The 16,401-nt window shown below is 56.9% G+C and overlaps 2 protein-coding genes across 3 annotated transcripts; one reads left to right on the top strand and one right to left on the bottom strand.

Annotated features, from left to right (window-relative positions):
* Positions 1–95: 95 nt before the first annotated feature.
* MPI (mannose phosphate isomerase) lies at positions 96–4,359 on the bottom strand. Of its 2 annotated transcripts, none has more exons than XM_039731770.1 (8): positions 3,997–4,359; positions 3,301–3,428; positions 2,854–3,054; positions 2,633–2,774; positions 1,575–1,757; positions 1,308–1,481; positions 1,003–1,211; positions 96–644 (listed from the first exon to the last, which is right to left on the bottom strand). In XM_039731770.1, exons 3-8 carry the CDS (start codon positions 3,046–3,048, stop codon positions 426–428), a joined length of 1,122 nt encoding a protein of 373 aa, XP_039587704.1. In that variant the 5' UTR covers positions 3,049–3,054; positions 3,301–3,428; positions 3,997–4,359; the 3' UTR covers positions 96–425. The 2 variants fall into 2 exon arrangements, with proteins under 2 accessions (XP_039587704.1, XP_039587713.1); XM_039731779.1 differs by lacking the exon at positions 3,997–4,359 and adding an exon at positions 3,861–3,904.
* On the top strand, positions 3,751–16,307 carry SCAMP2 (secretory carrier membrane protein 2). The gene is made up of 9 exons (XM_039731791.1): positions 3,751–3,896; positions 8,356–8,436; positions 8,974–9,063; positions 9,889–10,006; positions 10,638–10,766; positions 11,189–11,348; positions 11,849–11,950; positions 13,834–13,951; positions 14,945–16,307. The coding sequence occupies exons 1-9, from the start codon at positions 3,840–3,842 to the stop codon at positions 15,089–15,091; spliced, it is 1,002 nt and encodes a 333-aa protein (XP_039587725.1). The 5' UTR covers positions 3,751–3,839; the 3' UTR covers positions 15,092–16,307.
* The last annotated feature ends 94 nt before the right edge of the window (positions 16,308–16,401 follow it).

Genomic DNA, 16,401 nt, shown 5'->3' with positions numbered 1-16,401 from the left:
AGGGGGTGGGTCACAGCCATTGCTGGGGGGATGCTGGAGCTGCTCCCAGCCTCTCTGTCCCTGTCCCTCCTCCTGCTCCCTCCACCACACTGCCCTTCACCAGGGACAAAGTCACCTCTTTATTCACAGCAGCAGAGGCTCTCCCGCTCCATCATCCCCCAGGCAGCCCCCTTTTACATCCAGGGAAGGGGGACACTGGCTGCCATCAGCCAGGCTTGGGAAGAGCCCACCAGGAGCAGCAGAGAGCAGCCTGTGGTCTGCACCACATCCAAGGAGTCGATCCATGGACCTGCTCCTTCTATACACCATTGCTGGTTTGGGGATTTCATAGCTGGAGGGAGAACTTTCAAGCGAGAAGACTTTGCCCACACCAGTTTCTATCTACTCAAACATGGAGTGTTGTGGAGGAGGTGTCCCAGGCCTGCTCAGAGGAGGCAGCAGGCTCGGAAGAGCAGCATCCCATCGGGTGAGGACAGGTGGAGGGAGATGCTCTCGTTGGCCGAGACGAAGAGCACGGAGCCTCGGCGCAGGGACATCTCGGAGGCTGCGGCCGTGGAGGTGCCCACGGCTGTCCCTTGGATCACCAGCAAGATGCTGGCAGAGTCCATGGCAGAGATGAGGTACAGCTTGATGGAGGCAGGGATCTGCCAAGGGAAACGTCGCTGTGCTGGAGTCTCCCTCAGCTTCCCTCCTCTCTGGAGAGCTGGAGGGGGTTGTCCCCGTTCCCACCCCTTGGCTGTGCCTGCAGCAGCCCAAGGCCAGGGACCTCGGCTTGGCTGAGGACACCCAAGACCTCTTCCTGCTTCTCCCTCTAGCCAGAGCTGCTGGAGAAGGTGAACAAGCTCCAGGCAGAGGGAGCAGGGGAGGGACAAAGAGACCAGCACCCATTGTGCCCAATCATCCCTCCCTCCTTGCCAGGACACTGATCACAAAGGTGAGCGAGCTCCAGCCAGCGCTGGGGTGTCCCACCCGTGTCCCCAGCACAGAGCTGTCACCTCTCACCTCTATCCTCATGATGGTGAAGTCTGGCACGGGTGGGTCGTAGAGGTAGACGTGGGGGTCGAGCTGGCTCTGTGCTGCCGGGAGGATCTTGGAGCTGCTGGGTGCTGGTGTGTAGTTGAGCATCTCACACAAGGTGAGCACATCGATGAACTTGGGGGTGAGCCCGGCACGCACCGTGTTGTCTGAGCACGCCATGATCTCCACGCAGTCTGCGGGGACGGGGCAGTGCCATCAGCCCACGCCAGCCCCTCCTCTGCCCCCACGGCCCTGCAGGGTGCCGGGCTAGGACAGCCCCCTGCTCTCACCTCCGTGCAGGTAGGCGTGGGGCTCGTTGGCTCCCAGGAACATGGCCTCGCCTGGCTCCAGCCTCACCAGGTTCAGGAAATAAATGGTGAAGCAGCCGATGTCCCCCGGGTACTGGGAGTGCAGGCGCAGCAGCAGCTCCCCGTTGCTCCCCGACGTGTCCTTCCCTTCCGCCGCTGCGCAGGAGCACACACAGCGTGGGGAAGGGGCTGGGCCTCCCCCTGAACACAGCCCCCGAGCCGGCGTGGGGTGTCACAGCCAGCACCCACCTTCCTGGGAGATCCTCTTCACCAGCATGTTCAGCTGGTCCACGAAGAACTTCTTCTCGCTCTTCATGAGGCGGGTGAAGCAGACGCGGAGCGCGGCCGAGACCCCGCGGGGGTCGTCGCTGCCGCTGCGCTCCAGCTGCTCCGCCGCCACCTCCCCGATCAGCGCCCGAAGCTCGGGGACATCTGCGGGGCCACCCCGCTCACAGCCAGCCCCCCGGGCAGGAGCAGCACCCCCATGCCAGGAGAGCGGAGTCACCATCCCCACAGCACTGCCGTCGCCCTGAACTCCATCCCAAGGGACCACAGCCCCCATCCCCATCCCAAACTGCACCCCAAGGGACCACAGCCCCCATCCCCATCCCAAACTGCACCCCAAGGGATCACAGCCCCCATCCCCATCCCAAACTGCACCCCAAGGGATCACAGCCCCCATCCACCCCCCAAACTGCACCCCAAGGGATCACAGCCCCCATCCACACCCCAAATCCTAACCCAAGGGAGCATGGCCACCATCCCCACCCCAAAGCCCATCCCAAGGGAGCATGGCCACCATCCCCACCCCAAATCCTAACCCAAGGGAGCATGGCCACCATCCCCACCCTGAGCTCCATCCCAGGAGAGCATGGCCACCATCCCCACTCCAAACTCCATCCCAAGGGACCACAGCCCCCACTCACATCCTAAACCCTAACCCAAGGGAGCAAGACCACCATCCCCACCCTGAGCTCCATCCCAAGAGAGCACCATCCCCATCCCAAACTCCATCCCAAGGGAGCATGGCCACCATCCCCACCCCAAACTCCATCCCAAGGGAGCAGGGCCACCATCCCCTCCCCAAAGCCCATCCCAAGGGAGCAGGGCCACCATCCCCTCCCCAAAGCCCATCCCAAGGGAGCATGGCCACCATCCTCATCCCAAAGGGAGCAGGGCCACCATCCCCATTCCAAACTCCACTCCAAGGGAGCATGGCCACCATCCCCACCCCAAAGCCCATCCCAAGGGAGCAGGGCCACTGTCCCCACGCCAGGGTCTGACCGTGTGCCCTCCTCCATCCTTACTCTGGAGGAAGGAGACAATCTCCTCCACGGGCCGGAAGCCACACATGCCCTCGAAGGGGGTGAGGGCGATGGCCATCTCGGGCTTGTGGTTGGCATCGGGATAGTGCTCAGGGAACTGGGCGTGGAGCTTCTCCGCCAGCTCCTGCGGGAGGGAGAAGGAGCTGCTGACCTCCCCAGGGACACGGGGCCCGCCTGGGCTGCCCGCGCCGGGCTCTCCCTACCTTGCTGGGGTGCGCCTGGACGGACAGGGCGGTGTTGACCGAGAGCACCTTGAACAGGAAGGGCAGCTGTCCCTGGAAGGCGTCCTTCACCTTGGCCCCCAGGCAGGCGGGGTTGTCGGCGATCCACTGGCCCAGGGTCTTTTGGGGGATGCGGTTATCCCGGATGAGGGCGTCGCCCCGGGGGTGTGTGCCCATCCACAGCTGCGGGACACCGACACACGGCTGGCACCCCGAGCCGGGCTTTCCCAGAGGCTGCCTGGCCCCGGAGGAGATCCCGCAGCTCCCTCGGGGGCTGAGTCATGCCGGGCTTCCCTCCAAGGCAGGCACCCCCCCGGGGACACCTCAGGGTCAGCATCACGTCCTGGCAGGACACGGGGTGGTGGGAGCCACAGCGCAGGGTGGGACGGACACACGGATGGGACAGAAGGGACACACAGACACACTCACCTCGGCGTAGGGCTGGTCAGGCTGGATCTGGACCAGGGGGTCACCACTGGCCACCAGCTTGGCCACCTCGCTCTCCAGGCCCACCTTCCCCCAGGAATAGTTCTGCACGGCGCAGGAGAGGGGGAACACTGCGGGCGGCAAGGCAGCTGTTAGCGGGGCACACGAAGAACCCCCCAAAAACCCAGAGAGCCCCCGGGGCAGGGTGACAGCGCGCCAGCGAGGGAGGGGACCACGGCCCGGGGAGGGGACACTGTCTGCGGGGAATTTTTCAACCATCACACGGCGACCGGGGGGTGCTCGGGCTGGGGGCACGAGTGGCGGGGTCCCCGGCCCGTCGCCCGGGGGGTCCCGGTGGGGGGTCCCGCCCCCCCCCCGCCGGCTATAAGCGCCGCCGTGACGTCACGCGGCCACGCCCACCGGGTTAACCCCGCGCGAGCTGTGCGCGCCGCCGTGACGTCACGCGGCTCCCGGTCACGCGGGTGCCCCCGGAAGCGCCAGCGGCGGCGGCGGCGGGAGCGGAGCAGGAGCGGACCGCGCCCATGTCGGGCTTCGACACCAACCCGTTCGCCGACCCGGTGGACATCAACCCCTTCCAGGTGGGCGCGGGCTGCATGCCCTTCCCGAGCCCCCCGCGGCCCCCAGCCCCTGCCGCAGCTCCCCCCGAGCGCTGCGGCCCCGCAGCGGGCTGCTCCTCACCTCGGCGGGGCTCTCCCGCCCCGCTGGGAGTGCCGGCCCTGAGGGCTCACTCCAGGCAATCCATCGCGGAGCCCTCCCGGCCGTGCTGCGCGCTGGGCTGCCTGGCCGCTGCGTCTCCCTGCGTTTGTTTTTAAGGCGTTTCGGTGCCTAAAAGTGAGTTCCCGCTGAGGGTTTCGTGGCTCGGAGCAGAGGAATGCTGTTAAGGTCACTGAGGGCTTGGAGTGTGTTCGCTGGTTTCTCCTCTCCGGGATTAACCTCTGGCAGTTGGGTCATGCAGGGAGCTGGCCTGGCCCAGCCCCTGGGCAGTGGTGTGACAGTCAGGGTCTGGCCTTTGGCTCCCCTTGCAGCTCAGCCTCCCCTCCGCTGCCTGCCTGCCGTGGGAGCCGCGGGAAGGAGTGTTCTCCTGACCTTGGATTGCAGGGCTGAGCCAAACAGGAGTTGTTTGTTGATGAAGCTGAGTCTTTTGAGGAATCAGAGTGAAAAAAGTCCTTCTCTTCTTCCTCACTTTCATTTTATCACAGTCTCCCGACTCTCAGGAATGGGAAGAGTTGGGACGATCGTGTTCCTCTGATGTTATATGTGGAATATATTGCTGTTCATAGACATGGGATTTGTTGCTTTGGCGTTGAGGAAGTAAATATTCCTAGAATCACCGAGTGGTTTGGGTTAGAAGGGAAATTAAAGCTCATCCAGTCCCAGCCCCTGCCATGGGCAGGGACAATTCCACTGTCCCAGGCTGCTCCAAGCCCCATCCAGCCTGGCCTGGGACACTGCCGGGGAAGCAGGGACAGCCACAGCTGCTCTGGGCACCCCGTGCCAGGGCCTGCCCACGCTCACAGGGAAGAATCTCATAATATCCAATCTTATCTCTGTCAGATTGAAGCCATTCTCTGTTGTCCTGTCACTTTGGGCCCTTATAAAAAGTCCATCTCCATCTTTCTTGTCAGCTCCCTTCAGCTGCTTTGTGCACATTAAAGCTGTCCTGGTATCTGGCAGAACAGGGCCGTGCTCACTCTTTATTCACTGTTCAAACAAAAAATGTTTGAAGGTGATTTCCAGTCAGTAACTCCCCTGTCAGGCTCACTTAACAAGGATCAACACATGTGCCACCATGGATTCCCCTGTGACAGCTCTTTGCAGCTCATCTGATCCTTGTGGAAGATTCTGTACCCTCCTCTCGGGGCTGCAAGTTTTTGTCTTACCTTTTTTTTCTTCAAGAAAATTCCCCAGTCCCCAGCAGCTGGTTGAGAGGAATTTTTGGCTGCTGCTTCCTGGAGCCTCGTTGGCTGGGTTTGAAATGGAATCCAGCCTGTGGGACAGCCTGTTCCCTGCCGGGGGCTGGATGCAGGTGTTGGCTCTGTGCTGGGGTGACAGTGTCCCACTGACACCCCTGCCATGCTCTGGAGCAGCAGAAGCCTCCTCTCCTCCCAGCCCGTGGATCTCTCCTGCCACAGCTCCAGGGCTGTCCCTCCTTGCTGGAGCTCCCAGTTCAGCGCTTCATCCTCCTCAAATCCTGATGTGACCAGGGTTTCTGCCTTTTCAGGAGACTTTGTTCATGATGTTCTTTCAGCTTTGTGCAAAATAAGCTGCTTTGGTCCCGTTAAAAATATCTCTGGCTGCTCTGTTACTTATTGTAACCAGTTAATGAGAGATGATTAACTTCCTTCCTTTATCTAGTAACCTGCTGGAAGTGGCAGCTGCCCCCAAAACCTTGATTCCAGCTTCAGACAGAGCTGGAAACTTCCATCCTTTCCAGAGATATCAATAATGAAATCCTCAAGATTCCTCTCAGTGCATCTTCCAGGCAGTGGCAGCACCCTCAGTCTGCAGGACTGGTTATATCTGGGGCAATACTGTGATAATTTGACAACTGTGTTAAGTTCCAGGTGATTCTAGGTTGAGCTCTTTTTCCTTGATCTCATCTAGAGAGGCCTCTCATTTTGTTTCTTTAATCTGTGGGAACAGAAAGAAAAGAAAATACAGAATTCCTTGCACAAACCTGTTGTATCCAAACCTTTCCACAGCTTGACAGCAACTTCATATTTGCATTAAAGCTGCATTTGAAATCACTTTTAATGTTCCTGGCAGTGCAGCTTGGTCCAGATGTGCAGTTGTTCCGTGCTGGGGGCATCTGAAGCCGTGAAAAACAGCATCACACATCCCTGGCACTTGAGGAAGTGGTGGTTGGGAGGGCAGCAAATGGGTCTGCTCATGGCACCCTGCAGGTCGGGCCAGTTATTGATCTGTGAGCACGAGCTTTGTGGCTGGACACCCTCGTGGTGGCTCCAAGAGGTTCTGAATTAAACCCCTGTCTCCTGATCCTTTCTAAGGCTTGTTTCGAGAGGGTCAGCTGCCTTTTGCTGCCAGGCTGGCAGAAAATAGCTGTAAAACATGAAGTTTGTGGGCAGCTCCTCGCTGATCTCTGCATTCCTGGTGCTCGCTCATCCCTCCCTGCTGCTCCAGGCTCACAGAAGCTGCTGCCCGTGCATCACCCTCTGCTTTCCTTCCTGCCCTCCCCAGGCGTGTGTCCAAACACTTCAGCTTTGTTGCAAATTCCCTGCTCTTTGGGTTCCTATTTTAGACAGGCTTGCACAATAGCAGGCAAGTCCAGCCCAGCTGCTGGGCCTTGGCCTTGCAGCCTAATTAAGTGGGGTTTTTTTAAAGCTGGGCAGTCAGGTGAGAGCTTGTCTACCTTGGGAATGAAACTGTGGTGCAGCTGAAGCTGTGGTGCTGCTCTCCCTGCCCTTGGAGAGCCTCCAGCTTTCTTTTGGGTGCAGATGAGCCAAGGGAAGTAAAACGTGTGTTTTACGGTGGTACTGTAGCATTTTTCCTTATTCCCACCCATGCTCTCCAGAGGGTTATGCAGCTTTCACTTTCCACTTCCCACACCTTGAAGGGAGTTTCTCTTCCTTGTGCAGTTGTTTTCTGCTGGACTTTAGTCCAGCTGGGGCTGGTGTGCTCCGGACTAAAGGGTTTGTGCTGATGGGCAGCGCTGTCCTGCCTGAGGGGAAGTGTAAACTTGTGCTGACAGCCCTTATCTCTGCACAGCTGAAGCTTCCAGAGGAGTCAGGAGTGAAATAAAAGCACTTTTTATCTCCAGCATGGCAGTCCTGCTGCTTCTCCCCACTTTTTTCAGCCCTTCCTCACCGAGGAGTTGAACTTCCCCGAGCAGCACCGGAGAACGCGCCGTGCCTCAGCCCGGGGTGATTCACAAACGAGTGAGACCTGTTGGTGGGGAGTGCCTGCCGTGCAGGAGCTGTGCAGTTACTCATTAACTGCTCCCTGTGGATCCTGCTCAGCAGAAGGCTGCGCTAGAGCCCCGGGAATGGCTCCAGAGGGATTTTCCTCCTTGCCTCAGCTCCGTCAGCCCCGCGCACCCCGGGGCGGCCCCGGTTCCTTCTCACCCCATGCAGCACCAGATTGGAAGGGCTGCTCTGGACACACGAGGTGCTGAGGGAAGGAGGAAAAGCCACTTTTTAATTTTCTGACCCACGCCCAGCTCTTGGGTTGGCAGGCCAGGAGGATTTCCGAGTTCAAAAAGAGCCTTGTTTCTGGGATAACTGGGGAGAGGAGTGCTCCAGAGGGCAGCACCTGGCTGCCCAAGAGGAATCTCTGCGTGCAGAGGAGTAGGTGGAAAAAAGGAGATAAAAACAGCTGCATAAAAACCCTGCAGGTGAGGGGAGAGAGGTGTTCTGAGGTGCAGAGAGCCTGTTTTTAAACATCAGAGGATGTTTGAAAGACGAGTGGGAGGTGCTGTGAGTGGAAGTGAGAGCTGTTATGCCAGCAGCATTAAAACCTCCTAAAATAATTGGTGTCACACCTCCAGCTCAATTTTCCTGAGTGTTTCACTTATCCTGAGCAGTCTTTGGCATTTTAGCTTGCCAGCATCTCTCAGCTGTATCTAAAACCTCATTTTGTGTGGCTCCATGCTTGCTTTGTGTGGCCCAGCAACATCCTGACCATGGGTGGATGAATCCGAATCCCTGGAAATTTGGAATAACTCACTGTAGGTGAGCAGAAGTAACCTGCACAAAGTATTCCTGTGCCAAAAGCACATTGTGGTGGTTGTTCAGACATCCCTCTAGGCTGAACAGGTGATTATTTCTGCTGACAAGTCTTGCCTTGCTGGTAGTCATCTCCTTGGATATTTAAATTCCATGCCAGCCAGGGCCATCGCCCTGTGGCAAGGATGTGTTTCACCCCCTGAAATTCCCAGCTAACAAGCAGATGGAAAGCAGGCAGCATGGATAAGATGGACCTGCTGTTCTTTAAGGCCTTTTCCAAATGAAACAGTTCAGTGCTATCAGTGGTGATGCCCCACATCCAGTGCTGATTTCTCCTTGTGCTCTCTCCCTGCAGGACCCCTCGGTGACACAGCTCACAAACACCAGCCAAAGTGGCTTGGATGAATTCAACCCCTTTTCTGAGAGCTCCCAGCGGGTACGTGCCTCGTGTCCTTGTGCTTTGTGTACCTGGTGGTGCTTTTAGTAGTGTAGAAGGTCCCTTGATAGGTGCAGCTTAAAGAAAGAGGAGTTCACAGCTGATTTCCCCATGTATGTGGCTCGTGGCATGCAGGAGAGGGAAATTGCTCCTGCACTGGAGCAGTAATGAGCTCCCAGCTGGAGCTCTCCACTGGCATGGAACAGCTCCTCTCCAGCTGGCTGCTGGCTCGCAGGGAAGCCCCAAATGAAACAGAAGTGTGAAGGGGAGGATGGTTTGTGGCAGGGCAGGCCTGCCCAGAAGCACCTTTTCCCGTGCTGGGGCAGGGACAAGTGACAGCTGACCCCGGCACCTGGCTGGGAGCTGAGCCGAGCTGCCCTGGCCCTGCCACTGAGGGATGGCTGGCAGAGCCTCATCCTTATTCCCTGGCTGCTGCCGTGAGCCAGGTGGGAGAAGGAGGGCAGGAAGGCGAGGTTTGTGCTTTAACCAATTCACCAAGAGCCCGTTGTGTTTCCCCTGCTGTTTTTGTCTCTGCAGACGAATGCAGCGCGGACGACGCCGGCAGCGCCGCCCTCGGGCCACTCACAGCCAGCCGTGCTGCAGACATCCGTGGAGCCCACGCCACAGGTACAGCCCCTCTCCGCTGCCCCCCAGCCTCCTCGAGCTCCCAGGGCCTCTGGGAGCACAGCATTCCCTGGGCTGGCGAGTGGGAAGCTGCAGGTGGTCTTTTCAACTTGCATTTCCAAGGCAGGAGTTTTTGTAGGGGATACACACGTACAGTCCTTCTTACATCTCTTTCCCTGTCCCTCTGGTGGCAGAGTTTGCTTTGCCTTGTGTTCTCTTGGCTCTGGAAATCCTGGAATGAATCCTGCTAATGCTTTTAGCTTAGTTCTGGTGTCTGGTCAGACACACTCAGTGCTGGGAGAAAAAATGCAAGTACCTGGCTGCCAGCATCACCTCATCCAAAGAACTGGGAGAAAGAATGATTTCTCAGAATACAAAACAGGTAGAAGAGATCCTTAAGAGGCATGGTAGGCAGCTGGGAAGGGAATTGTCCTGGTGAGCCCAGGAGCCCTGCTCACCACTCTGTAGTGATGAGCTCAGAGCAGGGAGGTGAAGTGTGAGGTAGAAGAAGCTGTAGAAAAGCTCCTCCTGCCAGCCCTAACTTCCTGTAGGATAACTTGATTTTGTCCTGCAGTGGCAGAATCAAGATGTCTGAGGCTGAGCTTTCATGTCACCCTGTGCCCAAGATGTCTGAGGCTGAGCTTTCATGTCACCCTGTGCCCAAGATGTCTGAGGCTGAGGTTTCATGTCACCCTGTGCCCAAGATGTCTGAGGCTGAGCTTTCACGTCACCCTGTGTCCTGCTTCCTTCCCAGCCTGGCACTCGGTGGTGCCACCACAGCCCAGCCCAGGGCAGGGCTGACCTCTGATGTCTCTGTCCCCTCCCCAGGCCGTGGCTGCAGCAGCACAGGCAGGGCTGCTCCAGCAGCAGGCAGAGCTAGAGAGGAAGGCAGCTGAGCTGGAGAAGAAGGAAAGGGAACTGCAGAGCCACGCAGCCAGCCTCGACCGTGAGTACTGACTCCTGCCCTGGGCAGCCTGGATCCCTTGGTTTGCCAGGATTTCAGGAAAACTCCCTGTGGCAGCCCTTCTGGGACAGTGCCTGGCATCCCACAGCTTCCAAGATGGGAAGGCAGCTCACAGGTGGGGTGCTGGAGGCCAGCTCTGGTGGGTGCCTGCCCTCAAGCCGCTGCATTTCACCATCAAAAGCTCTCAAGCTGTGCCTGAGTCAGAGCTGGTGAGTGACACTGCCACGCTGGGGCTTCTCACTGAGAGCAGCAAAACTCTTCTTCTCAGCCTCAACACTCTCTTAACTACAGGAACCCAATATTTTCCCCCCTAATCTTGGTCTGAAGTGGCTGAATCTGTGTGATGGTGGCTGTGATGGCCCTTTGGCCAGTGCAGGGGGATTCTGCCTTCCTCCAGGGAAACCCCCTGCACACAGCTGCTGTGCCAGCAGTTTATCCCATTCCTGCTGTGCTGCCTGCTCAGATGTAGGAACTGCCCAACCCCTGGGCTCTGCCAAGGTTTAATGCATGAATTAAACAAGAGCTGAATGGCTGCTTGGAAATTCTGGGGTGGGAATCAGTCTTTGAATGAGAGAAGAGCAAGTGAAGAGCTGCTCCTTCCTCCCTCCCACAGCGAGGCAGAACAACTGGCCTCCTCTCCCCAAGAGGTGTCCCATCAAGCCGTGCTTCTACCAGGATTTCTCTGCAGACATCCCAGCTGACTACCAGCGGATATGCAAGATGCTCTATTACTTGTGGATGTGTAAGTAATGGCTTCACCTGCAGTCAGAATTCTTTTGGAAGAGGTTCTGCGTGAAAAGCTGAGCTCTGTCACCCTGTAAATGCTGTTGGTGTTGTCTGCAAGGCTAAAATCACATTTCCCTCCTTTCTTATGAAGGTAAATGTGAAGGACCCCGAGTTTATGCTTTGGGAATAGCTCAGTCATGACAGAATTTTAATTGTTTAATGGAGGTTTGAACAACTATTTAAGATCTGGCCGTGAGCAGCAGGATCAGACAAACTTAGGTCAAGCTCTGTTTCCCTTCCAAGGGAGGCAGGGAAATTAGATGGCCCAAAGTCACCTTCATTTCTGCAGCTCTCCTGTGTTCAGTGAGACATTAGGGATGCTTTGGAGTTTCCAAGAGCTTGCTGATGTTGTTTTTCTCTCTCTCCCACCCCAAACAGTGCATTCCATCACCCTGCTCCTAAACCTGCTCGCTTGCCTGGCGTGGTTCACAGTGGATGGCAGCAGAGGAGTGGACTTTGGTCTCTCCATTCTGTGGTTAATTTTATTCACCCCTTGTGCCTTTCTCTGTTGGTACCGACCAATTTACAAGGCTTTCAGGCAAGTACTGGGTTTGTTTTTTCTGTAACAAGGATGTATCTCTTAGTGGGAGGAGCTTTGGGTTTATCTGTTCCCATCGTGTTTTGCCCGCAGGATTTTTCCAGCTCTTTGCATCATTAGATAAACCCAAACCACTATGTTACTAAACATATTAGATCTGTCTGATAGAACTTAATTATGGTGATCCTTTTTCATCCTGAAATCCAAGCCTGGGCAGACAGAGGACACTTCTAATTCATTTTTTATCCACTTTATTAATTCCTAAGACGCTGTTTGGTACATTGATGTTGAGCACACTGCGTTCGTTAAGGGAGCTGCCTTCACCCATCTTGCACTGGGCAGAGCACTGCATCTGCAGTGGGCACATTTGGGTGCCCAAATTCCTCCCCTCAGCAGCTCTTCCCTGGAGAAAGGAGCTCACTGAAGCTGTTCCTCTCCTCTCAGAGCAGGGACTCAGTGCAGGGATCCCAGGTTTCACTCCTGTTGCCATCTCCCTGCAGGTCTGACAGCTCCTTCAGCTTCTTCGTCTTCTTTTTCGTCTTCTTCTGCCAAATAGCAATCTACATCATCCAGGCTGTTGGAATTCCTGGCTGGGGAGACAGGTAAGCTTGGCTTCGCTGCCTGCCGTGTCACACATCTCTTTTCTCACCAGGGCTGTGACTGGCAGGAGCTTTGGGGCCTGCTTCTGACAGCTGCCTGTTCTTTCTGCTGTGGTTCGCCTCTCTCAGCTCATGCACAGCCTTGGCAGGTCCCAGCTGCCTCCCTCCCCTGCTCTTCCCATCCTAATCCCAGTCTGTGAAGGAGTATGAGAAGGGGAGTATGTGAATTACTGGATATTGGGCAGGAATCCTTCCCTCACAGGGTGCCCAGAGCAGCTGGGGCTGCCCCTGTTTCCCTGGCAGTGCCCAAGGCCAGGCTGGACAGGGCTTGGAGCAGCCTGGGACAGTGGGAGTTGTCCCTGCCCATGGCAGGGGAGTGGAATGTGATGAGTTTTGAGGTCCCTTCCAACCCAAACTGTTTTGTGATTCTGTGAGAACTCTTCTGTGCCTCTTCTGCTGCCTTCTCCCTCTCTCAGTACAGATCATATTTGCTCCTCTGGTGTGAACCAGATCTGCCTTGTTCAAACTGGAGCCTTCCCTGACAGCAGTGTGGGGCTGAGGGATCTCTGACCTGAAATCTGAGTACTGCTCAGCCTGATACTGCTGCTGCCACCCCAGCTCTGTCCCCAAACTCCTCCTGAATGTTTCTGGAGCGTGTGGTTGGTGGGCTGAGATAAGCAGGGAGGCTTTTAGGTGACATTGTCCAGAAGGGTGAGCCTGTGCTTCTGGAGCGGGTCCAGCAGCCTCGTGTCAGCAGCTGTGCCCTGCAGGGAGAGCACAGCCTTTCCTTTTGCTTTGCTGCCCGGCTGCAGCTCGGTTCTGGAGGCAGGGAGAGCAGGGCAAGGTCAGCAGCCGTGGTGCCTGCCCGCGGGCAGCCTGCAGGCGGGAGCCGCTGTCTATTCCTGCCCTCCCCTGCAGAGGGGCCCGGGGGCAGCGCTGCCCCGGCTCCCCCTGCCGAGTCACGGGGATGGGGAGGGGCTTTGGTCGGGCCTGGAGAGGCTGCCTGCAGCTCTGTGCTCGTTTCCTGCCACCAGACAGCGCGGGTATTTTTGGCTGCGGTGCGTGAGTGCCTTCCTGCTTCCCTGTGCCACAGTGCCACACGTGGGATGGGACCCGTCCTTCCTGCTGGCACACGGCGTGCTTGGTGGAGCACTTGGAAAGGTTCCTCTCTCCAGAACCCAGGAAATGTTCTGAGTCAGGTGTCTTGGTATTTTCAGCCATAGCCAAGTGCTGGTAACTCTGTGAATTCTCCCTGCCCCTTCCCTTCAACAACTCCCAGTGTCTGGGACTTAGAATGGTGGAATCACAGAATGCTTTGGGTTGGAAGGGACCTTAAGGCTCATCTCATCCATGGGCAGGGACAACACCTTCCACTATCTCAGGCAGCTCCAATCCCTGTCCAGCCTGGCCTGGGACACTTCCAGGGATGGAGCAGCCACTGCTGCTCTGGGCAGCCTGTGCCAGGGTTTCACCACCTCCATCCCTTCCTGCCTCTTCCTCCCACATCCCTGTCAGGGTGACACTGAGGTCCAGGCTCCAGACCTGCCAACTGATCTCTTCCAATTCAGCTGTTCCAGCCTATCTTTACCCCACTTGGCTGGTGCCCATGGAAGTCACCGTTGGTGCCAAGGGTATTGATTTTGCTGCCTGAGGGGAGGGCACAGGGCTGGAGTGTGGGTGGGATGAGCACAATCCTCCTCTAAAAACGCTAATGGAAACCATCCCCAAACCAAGGGCCTGGATGAGCTCCAGGCTCCCGTTTCCACATTTGCTTGGTTTTGTGGTGCCCTGTGACCTTCCCTGAAGCACGTGTGTGCTCCCCGCTGTGCTCCAGCGGTGCTGGAGTGCTGTCCATGCTCAGCCCCTCTCCTCTCGTGTCCTGGCAGCGGCTGGATCGCGGCGCTGTCGGAGGTGCACGGGAACGTGGCCGTGGTGGTGATCATGATGGTGGTGGCAGCCTTCTTCACGCTCTGCGCCGTCCTCTCCCTCTTCCTCCTCAAGCAGGTGAGTGGCTCGGGGCCAGCAGAGCTCAGGCTGCCCCCAGGGGTCCTGGGTTTGGTGCCAGCTGGGAATGATGATGGGATGGGGGTGCTGGTGGGTCAAGAGGTTTTAATTAAAGTAATTTTGCTTGTGCTTCCTGCAGCGATGCCAAATTTCTTGGACACTCTTGAAGTGGGAAGTAGGCTCCCTTTGGAGTCATAGAATCATGAAATGATTTGGCAAGGGACCTTAGAGTTCATTTTACCTCCTGCCAAGGGCAGGGACACTTTTCCCTATCCCGGAGTGCTCCAAGCCCTGTCCAACCTGGCCTGGAACATTTCCAGGGATCCCGGGGCAGCCACAGCTTCTCTGGGCACCCTGTGCCAGGGCCTCCCCACATGCCAGAGAAGGATTTTTTCCTGATACCCCATCTAACCCTGCCCTCTGGCAGTTTAAAGCCACTGCCCCTTGTCCTGCCCAGAGCTGACAGAGCAGCCATGGTTCTGTTCAGCATCCAGGGATTTGCAGTCACTGCTCCCACAGCATTTGGGGCTTTTCAAAGCCTGGTGGGATCCCAGTGAGTGCCTTGGTTTTTAAACCCAACCCTCTTCCCTCCTCCTGCCTGCCAACAGCAGGGCTGGATTTCTGCAGGAGCAGCAGAAATGGAGCTTGGGGGAAGGCGAGGACAGGCTGGACTGATCCTCTTTCTGTTGGTACTTCCTTCTGCTCTCCTGCCTTTATCTTGAAGGAAATACCTGATGCTGTTGGCACCTTCAGGTCCTGCCCTCCAGTGAATACTGGGTTAACCCTGAGCCATCACAGAATTTTGGGTCTGAAACCAGCAATTTTGCTGAGAGCTCCACATTTTCCAGCAAATGAAGCTCTCCTGAAAGCTGCTGTGGAGCCCCTGGCTGCAGCCCATGCTCTGCAGCTGCACAGGGAGCTGCTTGGCCCAGGACAGGCTGGGTGTGTGCAGCAATCCCACGGGCTCATTTCCTTCCCTCCCTCTGTCCCCAGGTGCATTCCCTGTACCGGCGCACAGGAGCCAGCTTCCAGAGGGCCCAGGAGGAGTTTTCCCAAGGCATCCTCACCAACAGGAGCTTCCAGAACGCGGCGGCGGGGGCGGCCTCCTCGGCTGCACACAGTGCTTTCCGCGGCAACTAGCCCTGCCCAGGAAACCCAGCCCTCTCCTTCTCCCAGGAAACCCAGCCCTCCTTCCCGGGCTGCCTCCCTCTCGCTTCCTCTGCCCTCATCTCCCCAACCTTCTTTTTTGTTGGTTTTTTTTCCTGAAAATGCACTTTTTTTGGGGGTACCATGTGAGCTCTGTGATGCCGACACTCCTGATGAGAAGAGGTTTTTTTTGGCTTCAGCTGAGCTACGGTTTGGATGATTCGTTTTCCCTGTCTTGTTTTAGGGTGTGGGGAGATGGGGGAAGACATTCTCTGAGGCAAATATTCCTCTTTCCAGGACCTTCCAGGTGTTTGTCTCTTCCTCCCCTCACTCTGTCTGTAGCAGGAAGATGAGGGGAAGCAGGTTTTTGATTTTACTCTCTCTTCTCTTGGCCTTTGCTATGAAGAATTTGATTATCTGCTGTTTTGGGAGGGTTTTGTAACGTGCATGTAGTTGATGTCGTTAATTTTAAGAACAGAAACTGTACTTTTGGTTTATTACACTCACACGATGCTGTATTTTGACCTCATAACTGCTGGGCTTCCTGAGAGCCACGAAGGAGAATCTGGGAGCAGGGGGGATGTATTTCCCCTGGCCCCCCAGGGCACATCCCGTGCTCCCAGGAGGATCCTGCAGGCGCCAGCCCCGGGCACGGAGAGGGGGAGAAGGGATCAGTGGAGGCTGAGACTTCTCAGTGGCTTGAGACCAGGAGAGGGAGGGGGAAAAGGGGTTTTGGTTTGGCTCCCAGCTCAGCTTGGGGCAGCTGAGGATGCCGGGTCACACAGTGCCTGTGACGCCCTTCTCCAGCTAACCCTGAATGAGCCTTTCCCCAGGGAAGGCTCCTCCCTGCCTTCCTCCTGCCGAGTTGAGTTTGCGAGTTGAGTTTTTTTTAGCTGGGAAGGAACTGTTTCCATGTGTGTTCAGCTGCATCCCAGGATGGGATGTCCCTTGGGACGCGGGTGGGGGTAGGTTCCCACCAATCCCTCAGCCCCGTGTTTGGGTGTCGGGGGGTTTGGTGCAGATTTGGCTTTGTGGTGCCCCTTTGCCGGGCTGGGCTTGTGTCAGCCCCCATCCTGTGCCGGTGAGGGGCGCCGGGATACAGAAATCGGTATTTTTACATCATTTTCCTCCTGTATTAATGGAATTTTTTTCCCCCCCGCGTCTGATCTTTTAATGTTTAAAAAATTATTAATAAAAAATTGTTCATGTGGTCCAGACACGGTGCGCGTGCCGGCGGAGGGGGCGTGGCCAACCTGGGGGCGGGGCCTGGTGAGGTGATTGGCGGGTTGGGGGCGTGGCTTGCT

Source organism: Passer montanus, unplaced genomic scaffold (assembly GCF_014805655.1).
Source record: "Passer montanus isolate IOZ18808 unplaced genomic scaffold, ASM1480565v1 scaffold111, whole genome shotgun sequence".
Classification (NCBI taxonomy): Eukaryota; Metazoa; Chordata; class Aves; order Passeriformes; family Passeridae; genus Passer; species Passer montanus.
The sequence above is the reverse complement of the archived record's forward strand: the minus strand, read 5'-3'. Positions and strand labels throughout refer to the sequence as shown.